Genomic DNA, 21,667 nt, shown 5'->3' with positions numbered 1-21,667 from the left:
CTGACGTGTAATAAGTGCGGAGCAACAACATGGCAGCCCACAGAAAGGTGCCTGCGTATCTACTAATATTCCTATTTAATCTTGTATATGGTTCCAAAATATCGGACCTGAGGGTTTGTGCAGATAAAAAATGCGAAGGTAAGGTTTCTTATCAAATAACGTAAAAATTGGTTCTTAATATCTTGAGGAATCAACGTCATGTTGCTGATGACATGTTGACCCGGTGTGTCTCACCGTCTGGTCGATTTGTATCCTCAGTGTTCATATGCGAACTAACTGAACCATATACACTAGAAAACCTCGTTGCAACTATTATCTCAAATTTGCGTTTATGAAATATTTAATAACGATATCCAGTTGTTCAAATGACATTAAAAGCGTAATCAGATCACATTGATTCGCATGTCGGTACCACCCAGCCTATTGCCAACAAAAAAATCCGCTAGATGCTTTATGCCTAGCTTATGAACAGAAACCATTACCTATATCGGACATTTGGCGTGTAACAATGACTCTTTCATCGCATTTCCCGTTTGAATAAAATAGTGAAGGTTGTTAGTTACGTACATGTTCATATCCCATAAAATATTGACGGAAAAAAGTAACATTTCAGGTGTTTGTTTATCATGGTTATGGTATCAATGACTGTCTTTGATGACAATGGTAGTTTTTACTGATTAACTTTTTATGTTTGTTTTGGCATGTCTAGAAGGAAGTGTATCATGAAAGTCATAAATTTCTTTTACAAATCATGTTTGATTATGTTTTGATCCTGTGTGTTGAGCTTTTGAGGTTTGTTAACATGTGAGTGGCCAAGTATAAAGCAAGGAATGTGATGTGCAGAGTTGCATCCGTTATGCATGCCAGGATCTGATGATCATGAGTTTCACCTGCATAAATTTTGGTTTTCTTAGCCCTATGATTTAGCTGACATACTCATTGCTAAAACCCAAATGACATACTGACTGACAGACTGACTCATATATATGCTTATCAACATGCTTAAAACACTCACTCAGACTGCCTCCGTGGTCTAGTGGTAGAGCATCCGTCTGGAGAGCCGAAGGTACGGGGCTCGATCCCCGACCGCGTCATACAAAAAGACATTAAAATATGGTACTTGTTGTTACCCTGTCTGGCGCTCGGCATTAAGGGGCTAAAACAAGGACTCGTCGGCTCAGAGTCAGTATAATGTGTCTGACTGGGGTATTCATGTTAAACTGTGGCATGGTATCTCAGTGAGCTAGCACTTTAAATTGGTAACAGTCGGGACTAGTACAAGCAGCCACACACACACACGTGCATGCACGTTGCTATATAAGTGCAATAATCTTGTAAGCGACGTTAAACTCAATTTCACCTCACCTCACTTAAAACACTAACTCATATATGCTTAAAACAAGCTTAAGACAGTTACCCGTATATGCTTACAACATGCTTAAGGGGCAATATAGCCATGGTCTACTCTAAGTTTTATCATGAATAAAAACATGGTCCGTGAACCAAATGTTTTCTCGCAAGTTCTCTATACAATGTAATACTCCACAGTGATATACACATTTCTACTCCATTTAGTCTGAGGATCATAGTTTGAGGATTAAATACACTAGCCAGCTCCTTGTAAAACTGTAACTTTAGTGTTTCATGATAATATACACATGATGTTGATGATAACTTTTGAGGTAGGGACCTGCACTTGACATGCTTGAGGTAGCTCTGTTTGGTTAGGTTATTTGTTGTTTAACACCGCACTCAGCAATATTCCAGCTATATGATGGTGGTCTGTAAATAATTGAGTCTGAACCAGACAATCCAGTGATTGACATCATGAGGATCGATCCACGCAATTGTGATATGATGACATGCATCAACCAAGTCAGTGAGCCTGACCACCCGATCCCATTAGTCGCCTCTTTCCATGCTTACGACAAGCGTAGTCGCCTTTTACAGCAGGCATGGGTTGCTGAAGACCTATTCTAACCTGGATCTTCATGGGTCAGGTAGCTCTGTAAACAGCTGGATTCAGCATGTTCAGCACTTCAACTTCCAATAACTACTACTGCTACTACCATCTGACTACTACTGAACAATGTAAAAGCATATATTTTACAGCCCTTTATCATGCATGAACATGATGATTATCTGGGTAAATCTAGACAGCACTATAACCATGATAACCGTGTTTATCAGTGATCTTGAAATACCCATAGTAGTTTGAAGTCAGTGTGTGACCATTATCAGCTGAGTTTGATTATTTTGAACCGGTTGTATAATATAATCAAGATAATCATGATAATCTGATAATAAGACTGAACCTTTGCTTACTTGTTCTTTCAGGAATAATTTCATATGCCTCAACTTTAATGAAGTTTGACAAGAAGGATCCAGCATTTTTGAATTTCAAAGGTGGAGAGAGAATCAATGTGAAGAGTAAATCTGCAGGGAGTCGACCCGACTTGTGGGGCGGGGAGGTAAGCATCAAACAGGGTAGCAAAACCATGCAATAAAATACCGCTAGAACCATGATGGAGACAGTGTGTGAAACAGCTGCCTGTTCGCAAAATCATTGCTTGTTGTACCGTTGTCATGTTTCAACTTTGTTGGTGTAGTTCAACTTAAATGACAGTAGCACATGTGGTGCTGACATTTCACACTTTTCATGTTTATAATCGTCATTGATCACGTGTCTCTTCAGCAAAAATAAAATCGTGCTTTTGTGATTATTTTAAATATTTTTTAAAAAGCTTATTAGTAAACTCCAATTTAAATTTGAATGACCCAACTACCAAGCCTCTTTCTTTTAAACCATGTTAAGGTCTTTAGTTGTTTTCAGTTGTAAGAGGGCCTTCATGGGGTAGGGTGGCTTAGTTGTCTAAGGTAACGCTATTCACTATGCAGAGTTGTGTCCCCTGGGTATGTCAGAAACCTGTTATTGTGGGTTTGAATCCAGGTTCGCCCCCATTATGTTTCTAGGTTTGTCAGAACCATACCCATGCTCAATGGATTTCACTAATGTGGTAAATAAATATTACCTGCATCACTTTGGGCTTTCCTCCCACAAGCTGACACGCCATGATCTGGAATACTATTTAAAACGGCGTTAAACCCAACTAGCTCATTCAGTTGTAAGAAATTGTTCACAATTCAAACTTCTATTCCAACACTGTAAATACCCTGATTGCATTGGGACATGTTGATAGGTTTCACAAATAACTCCATTTGCTAACATTACAAAATTATCCCAGAAATTACGCTGACTCTAGTTTTCATAACAGGCCAGGATGGCTTGTGGCTTTCTTCATACCAACTGCCATTTGAAAACATTTCTAGCCATTGACCAATAGACTAATAGACCAATAGACCAATAGACCAGGTACATTGTGTTGACCATGTAGACTACTTTTACCTGACTGTGTTAGTGACCAAGTCTATATGAATATAATGTGCATACATTGTTGACATGCCTATCATGCCTATTGCAATGGAGAAAAATAAATATAATACAAAAATTCAAGGTTTGTCTGTAACTTTGTCAGATCTGATTTGGTTAATGATTGTATATGTTTGAACTATTACCTTTGATTTGGTAAGGATTTACTTATAATCGGTGTATGAAAAGTTTAGATTAGCCATGTTGGCAATGCTACTTGGTAATCATGTTAATAGTAAAGTATTCATGACATCAATATGATTGAATAAATTGTTGTCTTCTGTCAACATGGTCATGTTTGCCACAGTTTGTTCAGCATGTTTTGTTCTCTGTTGTAGACATCAGATGGAAGACAAGGTTATTTCCCCAAAGCGTTTGTTCGAGAATTTAAAGTGGACGTAGCCAACCCTGAATTTGTTGTACCCACTGAGGTAAGACATTAAATAGGTAACCGTTATGGATTGGGACGAGTCCAAACTTACTACCTGGGTTCCCACCCTCCTATTAGGGGACCCTACCCGGGTACCCACTGCAGGTCTCAGGAGATGTCTTAAAATGTACGATTGGGAACTTTTTTTAGAATAGCCCTGGCAAAACATATTTAGATACATGTTGTAATAAACGATCTCATCATTCATACACTTAAATTGAATTAAGTTATATCTTTATTCAACCATATGAAAAATCAGAAGGATTGGGTGCATAGACAAGAAAGAAATGAAATCATTAGTGACTTGTTGTGTAACCATAGAGTTCTAGATAATTTTTGTCAATAAACAATATATCCCAGACTAACCACGGGTCCTGGTCCTCCTGTGAGTACCCGGGTCCTACTCAGTACCCACCTGACCCGGGTACCCGAGTTACCCGTCCCAGCACTGGTAACCATCATGACAAAGCTAAACTGCAGATTTACTTTTTTCTATTATTTGTATTCTTTGTTTACTGTTTCAAGTACGGTGTCACCTTGCAAAACCTCTGGTTAAGACAAAATTAATAAGTCAATATACAAATGCTAATGTTAATGCAAAATTGATACTTTGTACTTAAAAGTGGAGAGGAATGATAATCTATTTTAAAAAATGTTTTTTGGTGGCATGGGATAGCCTTATGGTTAAAGCGTTGCCTCTTCATGCTGTAGGCCCAGGTTTGATTCAACACATTGGTTCAATGTGTACATGGTGTAGCCCATTTCTGGTGTCCACTGCCATGATATTGCTGCAAGAAGTGAAAAAACATACTTCCTCACAAAAAACGTTTTTAGTTTTGAAATATGTTGACAACACATGCCCAGATGACCATGTGGTGAACTGCTGAGATATGTTTTACCTTGCAGGATGTAAGTATAGAAACACAGCTGGGTATCAATCAGGATGCTCCCCCCCAGCAGCAAGAGGCAGATCGTGGGGGCGGGGAATCCGAGGGGAAGGATGATACTGAGATAGATGACACAGAAATAGCAGAGGAACCCGAGGCTGAACAGAAAGATGGTATGTTGGTGTATAGGAAATGTTGTTGAAGTTATTTAGGAGTTTTATAAATTTTTATGTTTTACGTTTCCATGGCAACAAGTTGGACATAGGTTCTATAAGGGTGGTGTTCGTTTCCGGAGCATAACTCAAAAACTGTTAAATCCTTTCTTACAAAACTTTGCATGTCTACTAGGCACATACTGAACTGGTGCCTTTTGCTATTTAGGAATTTTATAAATTTTTATTTTTTACGTTTCCATTGCAACAAGTTGGACTTAGGTTCTATAGGGTAGAGTTTGTTTCCGGAGCATAACTCAAAACCCATTCAATACTTTCCAACAAAAACTGTGCATGTTTACCAGACACATACTGAACTGGTGCCTCTTGCTATTTAGGAATTTTAGAAATTTTTATTTTTCACGTTTCCATGGCAATAAGTTGGACTTAGGTTCTACAGGGGTGGTGTTCGTTTCCAGAGTGTAACTCAAAAACCGTTAAATACTTTCTTACAAAACTTTGCATGTCTACCAGGCACATACTGAACTGGTACCTTTTGATATATAGCACTTTTAGAATTTTTTATTGTTTATGTTTCCATGACAACAAGTTGGATTTAAGTTTTAATATAGGATTGGTTTACTTAAGTAGTATAACAAATAAACTGTTAAATATTTACTTGCCAAACATTGCATGTCTATATATAAAGCGCATACTGAACTAGTGCCATTTGATATTAAGGAGTTTTAGAAATGTTTATTTTAGAATTTCCATTGCAGCTATTTTGACATGGGCTAACAGAAATGTTGGGTCAGTTACCTGGTTTGGGACCATAACGTGTTAAAATGGGCGGGGTATATAGATGACTTTGTCAACTATACGCTTGTTGTTTTACTTGTTGTAACCATGGCAACTGGCACTTGGTTTACATATCTTTTCCCACAATCTATAGGACCGCCTCCGTGGTCTTGTGGTAGAGCGTCCGCCCGGAGAGCGGAAGGTCCAGGGTTCGATCCCGGGCCGCGTCATACAAAAAGACGTTAAAAGATTCAGTATACTGTGTCTGAGTGGGGTATTCATGTTAAACTGCGGCATGGTATCTCAGTGAGCTAGCACTATAATTCGGCATCAGTCCGGACTAGTACAAGCAGCCACACACACACATACACGTGCATGCACGTCGCTATATAAGTGCAATAATCTTGGACGCGACGTTAAACCCAATTTCACCTCACCTCACAATCTATAGGTTTAGTGTTTAAATGGAAGTACAAACAAATATTCAGTACCATCTTTTTAAATTGATCTCTTGTATCATTTTGAATATGTTGAATATAATTTCTGTTGGGAAACATTTAGAAAAGAAAGTTAGATCATGTAGATGAGAAATAACTTTCAATGACAAGTCAAAGGGTTTGTTCCCTTATATAGAAATATCATTCTGATAATTCTGAAAGTGTAGGGTTTTTTTAATCAATATTTTGGAAATTTAACAGATTCTCTAGATCTTGAATTCAGGTCTGTAGCAAAGTTCCAAGTGAACTACTCACAACATTGACTAAATGCAGGGATGTGAAATCTCCGCGGAAACGCGGAAAATCGCGTTTTTCAAAACAGTAGTCCTCGGAAAAAATCATCTTCCGCGGAAAAAATTATTAAAGATTTAAAAAAAAACACTCCGAAAAATATGATCGAAAACCGGACAATCGGCGCGGATTGTCCTGTTTTCGATCGGAGCTTTCACAGCATAGGTTTTCGGACATCATACGTTTTCTGTCACGAATACTTGCACTATAACGTGGGGTGTGGCGTCACACAGAAATTGTAAATACTCAGAGTCAGCTGATGGCTTGTTTTTAAGATAAAGCCTGTAAGTGAATGAGATGTTTTACAGTTGTTCATGTGATAAGCGAGAAATTTATGAATGTTTCTTCAGCGTCCAAAACCCCATGTCATGGGGATATATATTGTATTAATGTCTTATGTTTGCAATGGAGTTTGTTTTTTTTCATCAAAAGGTAAGTACAAGGTAAGTTTTTTTCAATATGCTTCAACATGGGGAAAGGGTCAGACATTGCACGCTTGTGACAGTTGTCCTTGTGTCTGGGGGATGGGGGTTGAAGTTTATGGCAGTATTGCTCCCAGACCTGGCGGGTAGCCAGGTGCGCGAAAGCTATGCCCGATTTTTTTAAAGTACTGATTTAACTTCGAAATTTTACTGCATCTGCCATCTTGTTTATTTTACTTATTGACTTTTGCCATTGACTTATTACATTTCTTGGTGTGAATGTTGTCCAAACTGCATGAAATTGCTTAAAATGCAATCAAATGTTTTACAAATTTCTGGGGGGGCATACCCCCAGACCCCCCTAGACTTTTCCTCTTTTTTCGGCAAAACCTGCTCACATCCCTGTAAATGTGTGGTGAATGTGGATCCTCATACTGTGTCTCCTTATTTCTTCACATATCTTTCAGAACCTGCTGTGGGGGACTCCAGACAAGGACAGAGCGCACAGGTCAGTTGCCTTTATCCGACCTTCCAGAATATCATTGATTGATTGGTTAGTTGTTTAACGCCGCACTCATCAATATTCCAGCTATATGACGGCGGTGTGTAAATAATCGAGTCTGGACCAGACAATCAAATGATTAATATCATGAGCATCGATCCACGCAATTGGGATCGATGACATGCATCAACCAAGTCAGCAAGCCTGACCACCGGATCCTGTTAGTCGCCTTTTACAACAAGCATAGTCACCTTTTACGGCAAGCATAGGTTCCTGAAGACCTATTCTACACCGGAATCTGTCCGGGGATTCCGTCGCCGCATTGCTATCTAAACTTGTGGACTCCAAGCTGGCGGCCTTATCTCAGGATAGGCCGCTGGCTGTTCCGTCCCCAGCCTCTTCGGTGGCCGCGGGGTCCACTGGTACGGCGGCGGCTGCCGTGGTCACCGGTCCTTCCCCGAACCGTTGCTCCCGCTATCAGTTAAGGACTGCGTGGCCATGGCTTATGACCTCTTCAAGGACATGCCCAATCCCCTGCCGATATCGTGGGGAATCCACGGCTCCGTGGGTTCCTCCGAGGTGTACGACAAGTCGTCCGACAAGGCTTTCAGGGCATCAACCTTGCTGCGCGGGATTAAGCCTTCCCTGGAGAAAGCCTTCGCGGCTGCCTCTGGTCGGGGTCTCCCGTTACCTCCACCGTCGTGGAGAAAAGGGTCCTTCCCGGTGCATGACCTTGCCTTTCCCGAGGCTGGTCCTACCGCGGAAGCCCATGTTGAGCGTTTGGGTGTCCGTGCCCCACCGGCTGCCACGGTACCACAAGGTACCTTGCAGCAGCTGGACACCCTTGCTTGACACTCCATCCTTGCCATGTCTCACAGAGACACATACCTGGCTGCAGCGGCCAGTCTGGTCGAAGGTTCTCCCACGGACCGAGACCAGCGCATTTATAACTGCCTGCTCAGTTTAAATGCTTCCCTGGCCTTTATTTCCGGCACGTGCCATTTTCTCCGGCGCCAGTCGTATCTGGTTGCCTTAGGGTTGGATGCTGCTAATTCGGAGGTGCTCCTTTCGCAGCCTTGGTCTGCTCGGACCCTGTTTAATAACAAGATCCCTGGGGTTCTGAAAGAACAACAGGCTGCTGTGTCTGCCGAGGCCTCTTGGCACACACTGGATCTTGTGGGGTCCTTGCATAGATGCCTGAGTGCCGCTCCTAAGCGGAGCGCGCCTCAGGATGCTGCGGCCGGCAGGCCTAAGGGGTCGGAAGGGGAACTGGGGGAAGCCCAAGTCGTCTAAGGACGGCAAGGGCCCCTCCAGGTCTCTCTTTGGAGGGGTTCGTGTGCCAACAGCGCCAACTTCAGTTGGCCCGTAGGCGAACCCGTGTCACTCAGCCCTGGACAGTTGCGCCTGCCGCAGCCTGACAGGGCCCCCTCTCCTTCCCAAGTGGGAGCCAGACTCCAGACTTACTGGGAGAATTGGGAACAAGTGTTCGACGACCCGTGGGTGGTCAACACGATTCGGTACGGCTATCGGCTTGATCTCAAAGCGAATCCGCCGCTCACCGTTGCCCCATCTGCAGGTTTCTATTCGGAAACCGATCTTCCCATCCTCGCCGATGCCATCGGCAGGTTGGTGGAGAAGAGGGCAGTTCGGGAGTTAGCTCGACCAGAAATAACACCGGGGTTTTACTCCAGGATATTTCTAGTTCCCAAGAAGGACAGTGCTGAACTCAGAATGCTCTCGCGTTAGACTGGACGGGCTTGGACGCTTATGCTTACCGGCCGACAGCGTTGATACCACACATTCTAAGCCGGCTCCGAGGAGTTCGCTGTCGAATGTTACTGATGGCGCCCATGTGGCCGAACAGATCGTGGTACCCCGACTTGCTGACCCAGGTCACGCAGTCGCCACTTCCACTGCCTGTGAGACCGGATCTCTTGATCCACCCTCACACCCGTCAGCTTCATCTAAACGCAGGGCAGTTCAAACGCATGGATGTTGTCACCGAGCGTCTGAGGAGTAAAGATTTTTCTCGTCGGGTGTCTCGGGCATACGTTAGTATGCATCGTTATTCTACCCAGAAGGTGTATAATGCACGTTGGGTTATTTTCACAAAGTGGTGTTGTAAACATCACATTCATTCGCCATAAGGTATCTGTGCAGGATATTGCTCGTTTCATGTCTCACTTGCGAGAGACCCGGAAACTCTCCGGGGGTTCCATTGCCAACTATGTCTCGTCCGTTGCTACGGTACGGGACGTTGCTATGGGTACCAGTCTCTCCAAAGAGCCGGTGATACGGGGTATTATCAAGGGTTTCGAACAGCACGATCTTAAGAAGGGCCGCCTTCGGGCACCAGCCTGGGATCTTTCCCTAGTGTTGAAATCACTTACGGAAGCTCCGTATGAACCCTTGCATAGTGCTTCGTTCTGGCATGTGACTTGGAAAACAGCATTTCTCCTCTCCTTTGCCACGGCGGCACGTGTATCCGAAATTCATGCACTCAATGTTGCCAAGGTACGATTCGATAGGGGTGACAAAGGAGCGGTCCGCCTGGGCCTGCTCATGGGCTTCGACGCCAAGAATCAGAGAATCGGGCAAACAAGGGAGAGAGAATTCACTGTAAGATCACTCAAAGAAATCTTACATCCTGCTGATACTGAGGACAGAGCGCTGTGTCCGGTTAGGGCCCTTAAGTATTATCTTATAAGGCTTTGAATGAACGTAGACAAGGGCGTGATCGTCTGTTCATATCGTGTAACCCTAATCGCACGGTTGACATAACTCGCAACTCGATTGCGTTGTGGCTTCGTTCTGTCATCAATCTGGCGTACCGGTCTCGGGGGTTACTGGTAGCGGGGTCAAACCTGCACGAGATCAGGGCGCTAGCGGCAACATTTGCCCTACACTCGAATATCTCTGTTCACAGAATACATGTATTACGAGGTTGTTACTGGCGTTCTGACTCGGTTTTTGCCAATCATTACCTCAGAAAGGTTTCTGATGAAGACGTGGAGGGGGTGCACCGTCTTGGGCCGCTGATCGAGGCACAAGCGGTCATCTAGGGGGTGTGTCCAGCGCAATTCTAAACTCTGCAGTCGTCAGTCCTTGCACGGTGGTCAATCTGGGTCGTCTCCAATGTTCCCATGCCATGGGTACAGGAGTGGGGGTCCTGCAAACCAGCGCACTCACACCACAGGTTAGGCGGCTTTTTGTGTGTTTTGTCCTTATTTGTATTTTGACAATTATGCATTTAATTGTCTGTCGTGTATTCCAACCTTGTGATACATGCTTACGAATACTGGAATTAGGTCACGTGCCTAATACATACGTTAAGTAGGCTTGCTCGGGGATATACGGTCTGAATGAAATTAATTTCCCTCTTTTGACTGTTTAACCTGATCTAAGATTTAGCTCACGCCGATACAGTGTTCTCATCCGCTACGGCGATGAAATACCTATCCAGTGGGGCTGTTTGGAGTCACCAATCGTTTTGGCAATGACGATTGAGCCTTAAGGTATGCGCTTGACAGTGCTTTGGTATTCCTATAGGGTAACGCCTAGCTAGGTGCATGCGCATCAGTGCTTCCGCCTTGGTGTTTACTTCCGCTGGTCGGAAGGAACGCTACCAGTCAGGATTCGGGTTGTAGGTGCTCCCCACCGCCTACTGTGGTAGTCAGCCTCGGTATAACAGTGGTAACGTATTACTTAATGTAATTTGTAGAATTTTCCTATTTGGAATATTCTATAATTAATTCGTTACCACTGGGCTGCTGCCCGCCTGTCCGTCGCCCGAGCACTTGCTCTCGCAAGAGACAAGAGTGAAGGGTGTCACATGGCAGCTAGGTGGCTAGGCATGTGCATGAGGTAACTGAGATCTCTGTGGTAGATTTCGCTATAGCAGCAGTTGTGGGAGACAACAGCCTCGGTATAACAGTGGTAACGTATTACTTATAGAATATTCCGAATAGGAAAATTCTACAATATAATGATACACAAGCCTGACTGCTTGTGAGATGTAAAACTAAATAGGAGTTGTCTTTTCTAAAACCATTTCTTACCTTTTAGGGAGAAGAAGCTCACAAAGATGAAACCGAAATTGATGAAACAGAACTTGGGGGTGATGCTGGTGAGAAACAGCCAAAAGCTGACAGCCAATCAGAGGCCTCCACACAAAACACAGAAGGAAAGCAACCAATAGAAGATGGTAATACGCCTGAGGATGATGAAGATGACACAGAGTTTGATAAGGAGGATGAAGATGAAGATAAAGATACAGATACAGATATTGCAGATGAACCTGAAGGTTTGTTGATAGTTTGAGTCAATAAATATGTCTTTAATTTTCTTCATTTAAAATCAATAGTATTTTACTCATTACATTTAGAAAGATTCAAGGCAATACTGATTTCATTGTGTCACTCTTTGTTATTTCCCCAACACTTCCTGACTTTGTCCTGCAGACTCAGTGATTCAGGGTAATGTGAACACAACTCGCTGCTTCATGATGAGTGAGTGAGTGAGTTGGATTTAACGCCGCTTTTAACAGTATTCCAGTTACATCACGGCGTGTCAGCTTAATGTGGGAGGAAAGCTCGAAGTGATGCAGGTCTCCGACGTTTACAACTTCGGTTATACCCACGAGCATGGGTATGGTGCTGACAAACCTAGAAACATAATCGGGGCGAATCGGGATTCGAAGCCACAATCATAGGTTTCTGCGTGCCCAAGGGACGCAACTCGCGGTGCCTTAGACGACTGGGCCACCCATGCCCCCGCTTCATGATGAGGGGCATTGTTTCCGGGATGTGAAGTCACCCTGACGTCACAATACAAATGTCATTTTATCAATGTGAACATGGGACCAGAGCTCCAGATAACTTTTTGAGCAATTGAGTTTTTACTGTTGGATTTCTATTTTAATTGGGTTATTACATTTTTCGTTGGGTAACCAATATTTTTTCACTCATCTATTCATCACTCTATTGTTTTTTACCAAAAATTAATGAATATTTTAAGATTAAAACAATGAAATGATGTTTTAGATGTATATAACTGTTTTAGATATATAGGTTTGACTCGGAAAGTAAATTAGCTCGTAATTGTGTTTCGGAAATTAGCTCCTTTATACGCATGCTGAAAAAGGTTCATTGGGTTTTATAATTTGAGTTTTTCATTTAATGCATGCGTTTCTGTACACAAGTTAATAGAAAGTAATTGGGTTTTGAATATTTTGGGGGGGTATTTTACGCAAATACGCTGTTTATCTGTAGCTCTGAAGGACACTCACATAGTTTGCAATAATTTTGTGATTTACACTACATTCACCCGGAGGATGTGACCTCCTTATATCTCAAGGTCACAGGAATGAAGGGACAACTGCTGCACTTCTTGACCTCATGACGATGTGAAATGAGTGAGTGAGTGAGTGCGTGAGTATGGTTTTATGCCGCTTTTTGCAATATTCCAGCACTATCAAGACGGAGGACACCAGAAATTGGCTTCACTCATTGTACCCATGTCAGGATTCGAACCTAGGTCTTTGGCATGACGAGTGAATGCTGTAGGCTAAAATAAATAATAGTCTTGGTTCTCGGGCACTGCCCACATCATCATAAAGTTCATTGCACGTTTCGTTTTTGTACCATTTTAATTTTTTTGGTGCATCGTGTTTAAGTATTAGGATTTTTATATTTTTTGAAAATGGAAATAAAAACTAAACGTATGGCAGACTTTATGATGATGAGGGTGGTGCCTGAGAACCAAGATTAATATTTTTTTTAGCCTTAACCACTAGGCTACCCGACCGCCCCTAACATGAAATAGTGTGATCTTTGTTTGCTTGTGATTACATTTCAACGTCTTGTTAACATGTTAGTTTCAGCAAGAGAGGATGAAGACTTCTTGCTTGGTTTGGAAGACCTTGATAAGAACTTTTTTGACGTACATGACAGTTTAGATGACGTCCGAGGTTGGCTATAGCATTATGTCTGCCTGTCTGTAATCTTGTTTGTGATGAAGCCTTAATCCCTGTAACTGACTTCTCATCATTGCTCATGGTCAAAGGTCACTGACCGGAAACACTCTAACCTCACTAAGAAAACACAGTAATATCTTCAGTTTTATGCACATTGTTTATGGTGTATCCAAAGATTTACACATAATTATCAGTTGAAAAATTAACAGCCAGCTTGAATTATGTTAGCTTGTATCCACCTCAGCATGCTCAATTTGGAAATACTGGGTTATGTCCTATTACATTGACCATCCTTTCCTGTCGTTTATGTTGGTTATTGAGAGCTTTATGTTTTCCCAAGCTCTGCTCATCGTTCCAATGCTAGTTAATGGAAGGATTCACTATGCCTCTCTGCAAGGAGCTTTATGTATGTTGAGCCAAACGTTTAGCATAGTCGGTTTGATTGTGTGGTTATTGTATATCTGACTCGTTTTAATTATTGGCTATTTTTATCTTATTCTTTTAATGTGTTACTAGTAGAATTAATTCACTATGCACAGTTTTATAGAGGAATTGCCACAACTATTTGAGCATAGAGGGGAATGTGATGCATAGGATGTCAAGCCTTCAGTATGTTAACATCACCTGTTGACTGTAGTTATTGCGCCAATTGAGGTATTTTCTGAGAAAAGCCAGTGACCTTGACTGCAGGCTCTTTAACATTAGAGTTCTGAACATCGCACATTCTTTTGTACACCCTTTCTCTAACCAGAACTTGTGTTTCCAGAAGTCCATTTTGAGAACACACATGTTATCTTGTTCCTGTCATGTATATTTGCTACCGTATATCGCTGTGTATAAGGCGAGTTTTTTGTACCTAGAATTATGGGGCTTTCAAGGGGGGTCAGAAGATCGCACAACTCACCGTTATTTACAGCAACCACGGTCATGTTACTGCTTTTGACCCCTTGAAACGAACATTTTGTGGATAGAGAATGGATATATATATATATATCATAAATGCCATACTTTGACTCGCTGAAAGTCATATTTGTTGTAGTTTGACAATTATTTGTCAACATAAAGTTTTCACTGTCGCGAGCATGGAAGCATCGGCGGTGATTGGTCAAATTGTTCCATATGAAAAAAATATCCCTCAATAGCGATCAGCTGTACCAAAATGCTATGCTTATGGTTTACTCATTTATTTCAAATACATATAGTAAAATACTACTAAAATAATATTATATTGGAATAAATTATTCTGAATAAAATAATAGTTTCAGATTCAATTCTTTCGATTGTTGTATCAAAATTCTTTAAAGTTATATTATTGGGTAATTATTAACCAAATCCCCGGTAGATTCCGAGAAACATGTGTACAGCTGATTGCTTCTTCTGGCTTAGTTTACGAGAAAGTACACATGGTAATCTTAACATCTGCATGTAAAACAATGCCTATCAGAACAGGAAATACAATTTAATCGGTAAATGATCATGTCTAGTGTTTTTTTTATCTCAACTTTTAAATTTGTATTGAATATAGTTTAATTGTTATGATCTGTTCGTTGCCCTGATCGCTGAAGGAAAACAATGTAATTGTTTTCCGCGGAAGACAAACATGTTTTTATTGCTAATGTGGGGGTTGGTTGTGTATGCGCTGGTGACGTTCTTCATTCTGATTCACTTTATAGATGGGGTATATATATTAGCATTGATTTTAAAGGTTTGTACAGGGGAGTTGTCTTATACGTGGGGTCGCTTTATAGACGGCGGTATACGGTATATGTGTTTTCACCTAATTGTTCAAAGAGCCAAGCTAGCATTTATAGGACTGCTAAGCATCATGAGCATGAAGTGGAATGTATGCACGGCATGGTAGGAAGTCCTTATGGTCTTTGATTAGACATGTTCAATTAGGCTGGACCAAGTAACATGAGTCATATAAGATCGTCTGCAATGTACTTTTGTAGACTGACTCAATAACATTTAAAAACAATCCTGGACAAATCCCAATGTTCTTAAAAGTGAAATGAAAAATGGCCTTTTTTCATGATGTTGCTGACGGAGACGTGAATGTCAATGAAAAGATAACAGGTATATTTCTCAGTGGTGATTTAAGGTTTTTCTTTTGGATTGAGGTACAGAATGTTTTTGAGAAATAATAAGGTTTTTATTGATAATGTTCTACCAGCATCAATCAAAGACTGTCTAGTTGCAGCTCTGTTGTTTTCAGCAGTGTAGAAAACATATTCATATGCTGATTTCTGCTGCGTGGCACATCTATACATATTCCAAGGTAGACACGATTTTATGGATAACAGCTTCTTTAATACTGTGAAAAGCGACGTTTCAGTATAGATCCTTATACCGTTGTCAAGCAGTCTTGCTGGTCGGTACACATATTTAGTGCAAGGCCTTGACTGCTCACTACGGTGACTACAACCTCAACCCCAACCCCAACCCCAACCCCAACCCAGACCTCAACCTTGACCTTGATCTCAAACTTGACTTAGTCCCAAACCTTACCGGTAACCTTAAACCCTACTCCAACTTTAACCTTGACCTCCAACACTGACTTCAACTCCGAAACTCTCCTATATGCATCTTACATTTTAGTTACTCAAACACAGGACGAGACAATTTGGATGAACCTGGCAATAATAGCGTATCACAGACAAGGCAAACTTCTGTCTGTGCATGTTCACTCTTTGTCAATGTTAACATCAGAATGCATTTGGAAGTTTCCGTCTTGCATTTTAATCCTGCAAATAAGTCACTTACAAGCATGCACTATTTAATGTATCAAATATATGCAATTACCTGGCTACAACAAATTGATTATTTATTCTTGAGTTTTTAACATCTTTAAAGGGTTAAACAATATTCATATAACATCATTAAAATCACAACATTACGAAAAAATGACTGGTTTAAAGAAATGAGGAGTATGATACATTTCCGTTGTGATATATTTTTCTTCTTGCTAGGCTATAGTACATGACATATTGATTTAGTTTGTCCAACATGAGGGGCGGTCGGTAGCCTAGTGGTTAAAGCGTTTGCTCGTTACGCCGAAGACCTGGGTTCGATTCCCGACATGGGTACAATGTGTGAAGCCCATTTCTGGTGTCCCCCGCCACGATATTGCTGGAATATTGCTAAAAGCGGCGTAAAACCATATTCACTCAATCACTCACTTGTCCAACATGAATTTTGGCAGTTATTATCAGGCAAAGTGTCTGGTTAAGCCTGTTAGGATAGCCTAAGATACTAAACATCAGGAAACCAGTAGCATGATTACAACACTGTACAAATGATGTTTTTAGGCAAAGAGGATTTCCGCTAAATGCAATGAACTAATAATGAATTTGTTGTGACCTCTTGTTTGTAAATTACTAATGAAAGAATATTGTAATCTATATGTACACTAATAGACATGTGTGTTGTTATGATTGCATCATTGTACTTCTTAAAAGTTTGGATCCGAAGGACACCAAATCAAATTTAGCATGAAAAAATATAAAAATATATATCAAATTTATAATCATTTAAATAATGTGTTTTTGGTCGAAATGAAAAGTTCTTTAAATTTTTTGCTTCTCTGGAATGTTCAGTTACTACCATGTATTGTCATCAGATGCCCATGATGAAATCTATGATCAGCTGTGAATAAATACATTAAGAATTGCACAGACATGACATAACAGATGGGAATATAGCCTATAGCCTAGCCTGATAAGAGAGACTGTCCATGATTGGTATGTTATCCTTCCTGATACTTATTGAACTCCATGTTGACAGATGTCCCTGCTGCAGACGGAGAGCGTGATGAGAGTAAAGATAGTAAAGAGGAGGACACTCTACACAAGGACAGTGATGGGTCCCAGACAGACACGCCCGCTCGGACTGATCAGGGGAATCAGGAGATTGTGGTAGATCTGACAGGCAAGGGAGAAAAGGAAGTGGAGGTGCAGATTCAAGAAGCCCAGGAATTACCACAGCAGGATCAGCCCCCACAAGAACAGGATCAGCCTCCAAAACAACAGGATCAGCTTCTAAAACAGGATCAGCCCCCACAACAACAGGATCAGCCTCCACAACAGCAGTATCAGCCTCCAAAACAACAGGATCAGCTTCTAAAACATGATCAGCCTCCAAAACAAGAGGATCAGCCCCAACAACAACAGGATCAACCACCGAAACAACAGGATCAGCCACCACAACAACAGGAACAACCTCCAAAACAACAGGAACAACCTCCAAAACAACAGGAACAACCTCCAAAACAACAGGATCAACCACCGAAACAACAGGATCAGCCACCACAACAACAGGAACAACCTCCAAAACAACAGGAACAACCTCCAAAACAACAGGAACAACCTCCAAAACAACAGGAACAACCTCCTAAACAACAGGATCAGCCCCCACAACAACAGGATCAGCCTCCACAACAGCAGGATCAGCCTCCAAAACAACAGGATCAGCCTCCACAGCAAGAGCAACCAATACAGCAACATGTACAACCACCACAACAGTCACAGGAGGGTGATAGACACCAGCAACAACAGCAACAAGATCAACAGCATTTCCAGCAGCCTCCTACTGGAAACAAACTTGATGTAGTTTTGGATAAACGTCTGAATCCTAACCAGTTTATTCAGCAACAACAGCAGCAAGTTCATCAACAGCACAAACAGCAACAGCATATAGATCAGCAGCAACAGCAACAGCAACATCCACATCATCAGCAACAACAACAACATGCACATCAGCAACAACAACATGTACATCATCAGCAACAACAACATGCACATCATCAGCAACAACAACATGCACATCATCAGCAACAACAACATGCACATCATCAGCAACAACAACATGTGGATCCTCATCACCACCACCAACAGTATCAGAGGGATCCAAACCAACCTCAACAAACAGATCACCACCATCACCAACCACCCCAAACAGATCACCACCATCACCAACCACCCCAAACAGATCACCACCACCATCAGAGACCTGATGTTCACAGACAGACACCTCCAACACCAGATGCTGTCACGGACACACCGCCTGTTGTCAGCTCACCTCCCCCCACAGAGCAGCCTCCGGCCCAGGACCTCACTGGTCAGCCCACTCACATCCCTGAAGCTGACATCATTGACTCCAAGCCAGTATTGGAGAAACTTCAAACTGGCAGTGAAGATGCTGAGTCTGTGGAGAGGATCGTGCAGACCGGCACAGCAATGGCAGGTGACAGACACAAAGAGGGTGAAGAACAGCAGGGTTTTGATGCTACATCACAAGAAAGACAGCCACTAGAACCAGTTGACATTGGCTTCACTCCTGGTGACATCTCCCAGCCCAGTCAGTCTGACTTATCCTCCAGTATGGAGGAGAGGGTGATGACCACAGAATCCCTCCCCACGCCCACACTGGACATCCAGTCGACTCAGGTGGAGGACCAGGCCGCTACAAAGACAGAGGAACAGAACCTGAAACAAACAGTGATAGATGGCACCACAATCCCCTTGTATGATGACATGGAAGGAGACTTTGGACTCACAACTCCACAGGATCAGGGAACATCCTTTGTGAATGTGGCTGAGGTTTCCGCTTCAGAGTCCCACTACAAAGCAGATCTCACTGACCTGCCATTTGCTGAAGAACCTTCCGATTTCACATACACACAGGATGAAGAACCAAAGCAAAAGCAAGAAGAGAAGGAAGAAGAAAAGAAAGAAGAAAAAGAAGAAGAAAAGAAAGAAGAAAAGGAAGAAGAAAAGAAAGAAGAAAAAGAAGAAGAAAAGAAAGAAGAAAAAGAAGAAGAAAAAGAAGAAGAAAAGGAAGAAGAAAATGAGGACGAAAAGACCACTGTGGCTGACCCTGAGAAAGTTGACATATTAGTCAATGATACCCAGAATACAAAGGAACCTGCCCTCCACATTGAACCTACTGCTGATCAGATGTACCATAGTGATGACTTCCTGTCACGCAAACCTCTCTCTGTGGGTCAAGGTCATCCCTCTTCAAATCAAGGTCACGGTAAACCAGAAGAAGCCAAGCCACCGGTTGAACCATCTCAAGCTAATGAAATCCCTATATCAACTTTAGCATACGACATCACTACACCTCCATCAGATATTGGGGAAATTCCACCTCCACTCTCTGAAGCTAGAAGGTTGCCAAACGATCAGGACCAAGGAGGTCCCCCAGTAGAAGATCCCTACCAGACAGGTTCTCACAACAGCCGACAATTCTCCGAGGACCACTTGGAGGAGGAAACCGTAGCTGGAGGAGGAGGTCTGATGGCAAGTTTGGAGTCCAGCATGAAGGCTATCATTGTAAAGGTAGGACATTTAGAAGGGTGCCCTTCAACATGACAACATTTTATTGAAGGACAGATGAGTTTCTTTTTATTACAGGTGTTGGGTTAGCCTCGGTTAGAGCAGTTATCACGTGAAAGACCTGGCCTAGATCGATGGGTTGCCGTAAAAGGCGACTATGCTTCTCCTAATAGGCGACTAACTTGATCATGGGGTTAGTCTTGCGGACTTGGTTGATGCTTGTCATCGTATCTCAATTGTGTAGATCAATGCTCTTGATGTCAGTCACTTGATTGTCCGGTCCAGGCCAAATTATTTACAGACTGCTTTCATACAGCTGGAATGTTGCTGAATGCAAGTTGAATAGCAAACAACATACAATATAAAACCCAGCTCACTCTGCTATATTTCATCAACCTTAGCAAGCTGTTACAATATGAGACCTGTGAAGATCCGGGGTAGAATAGGTTTTCAGCAACCCATGCTTGGCGTAAGAGGCGACTGATCAGATCGGATGGTCAGGCTTGCTGACTTGGTTGATGCATGTCACCGATCCTAATTGCGTGGATTGACGCTCATGATGTCAATCACTGGATTGTCTGGACCAGATTCGATTATTTAAAGACCGCCTTCATTTAGCTTGAATATTGCTGAGTGCGGCGATAAACAACAAACAAACAAACAAAATGTTACAATATGAGCAACCCTTCCACATTGTTTGTGGTAAGCTGATACAGCATATTTGTTTCACCACATTTATTATCATTTGTTAAGAGATAGTGTCCACTTCATCAGTCCTAGTTGAGAGAGAGATGTGATGAGATGGTGTTCTGTTCCAGCTGCCCCCATCAGTGCAGTCCCTCCTGGAGCAAGAACCCCTGGGGCTGTCGCCAACACTCTTTGTTCTGGTTACCATAGCAGCAATGATATCCCTTGTCATCATCACAGTGTGTGGCTGTGTCTGTGGGGTGAGTGGTGTAGCACTGATAGATACTAACAGTTTCACTCCGCTAGTCCTGATCATGATAACATAAAGCAAAACCCTTTCTACTAGTCCTTAAGGGGTGGTCGGGTAGCCTAGTGGTTAAAGCGTTCGCTCGTCACGTCGAAGACCCGGGTTCAATTCCCGACATGGGTACAATGTGTGAAGCCCATTTCTGGTGTCCCCCGCCATGATATTGCTGGAATATTGCTAAAAGCGGCGTAAAACCATACTCACTCCCTCACTCACTCACTACTAGTCCTTAGGATATCTTAACTATTTGGCAGTTTTGCAAGGACTAGAGGACGAGTGCCAATTTCTAATGCAGGTGTAGTGCACAATATGCAGAATAGTTCATGCTTATGCAAATATCCTTCACTGGTCCTTCATTGTTATGCACCATATGCCATGTGTATGTTTGCTTTAAAGATTTTGTATTATGCTGAGTTACTGTTAGAATGTGATTATTTGATGAAACCTTTGTAAATATGTTACAATACATTCTTTCAGGGGGGCCAGAAAGTGACTAGGAAGGATCCTCTTGGTAAGTTCTCAGTTAATTTGAACCCCTTGGGGAATCTGGGTTGGAAGAGTCCAGAGTCTGGGATGGAATAGGTCTGAACCGTGAAGATTCCGGGGTAGAATAGGTCTTCAGCAACCCATGCTTGCCGTAAAAGTTGACTACGCTTGTCGTAAAAGGCGACTAACGGGATCGGGTGGTCAAGCTCGCTGACTTGGTTGATGCATGTCATCGATTCCAATTGTGTGGATCGATCCTCATGATGTCAATCACTGGATTGTCTGGTCCAGATTCGATTATTTTACAGACCGCCGTCATATAGCTGGAATATTGCTGAGTGCGGCGTTAAACAACCAACAAACAAAAATTTAAAAAAATGGAATAGGTCCCCAGCAATCTATGCTGGCCATAAGAGGTGACTATATGGATTGGGCAGACAAACAATCATAGTGAATTTGAGATGTGTAA

The 21,667-nt window shown here is 42.3% G+C and overlaps 1 protein-coding gene across 3 annotated transcripts in view; it reads left to right on the top strand.

Annotated features, from left to right (window-relative positions):
- LOC124134825 (transport and Golgi organization protein 1 homolog) overlaps positions 1–21,667 on the top strand; it is a 41,596-nt gene continuing 19,929 nt past the window's right edge. The window contains exons 1-11 of one of the 3 annotated variants that reach the window (XM_046499877.2): positions 7–138; positions 2,338–2,471; positions 3,769–3,861; positions 4,767–4,920; positions 7,375–7,415; positions 11,475–11,712; positions 13,285–13,377; positions 17,167–18,309; positions 18,340–19,721; positions 20,537–20,665; positions 21,190–21,223. In XM_046499877.2, coding sequence (XP_046355833.2) covers positions 30–138; positions 2,338–2,471; positions 3,769–3,861; positions 4,767–4,920; positions 7,375–7,415; positions 11,475–11,712; positions 13,285–13,377; positions 17,167–18,309; positions 18,340–19,721; positions 20,537–20,665; positions 21,190–21,223 — 3,550 coding nt within the window. In that variant the 5' untranslated portion in view covers positions 7–29. Of the gene's footprint in view, positions 139–2,337; positions 2,472–3,768; positions 3,862–4,766; positions 4,921–7,374; positions 7,416–11,474; positions 11,713–13,284; positions 13,378–17,166; positions 19,722–20,536; positions 20,666–21,189; positions 21,224–21,667 lie in introns of all 3 variants that reach the window. The other 2 variants (XM_046499876.2, XM_046499878.2) reach the window with 2 other exon arrangements.

The sequence above is a fragment of the Haliotis rufescens genome, unplaced genomic scaffold (assembly GCF_023055435.1).
Source record: "Haliotis rufescens isolate VD_foot unplaced genomic scaffold, xgHalRufe1.0.p SCAF_3, whole genome shotgun sequence".
Lineage (NCBI taxonomy): Eukaryota > Metazoa > Mollusca > Gastropoda > Lepetellida > Haliotidae > Haliotis > Haliotis rufescens.
The sequence above is the reverse complement of the archived record's forward strand: the minus strand, read 5'-3'. Positions and strand labels throughout refer to the sequence as shown.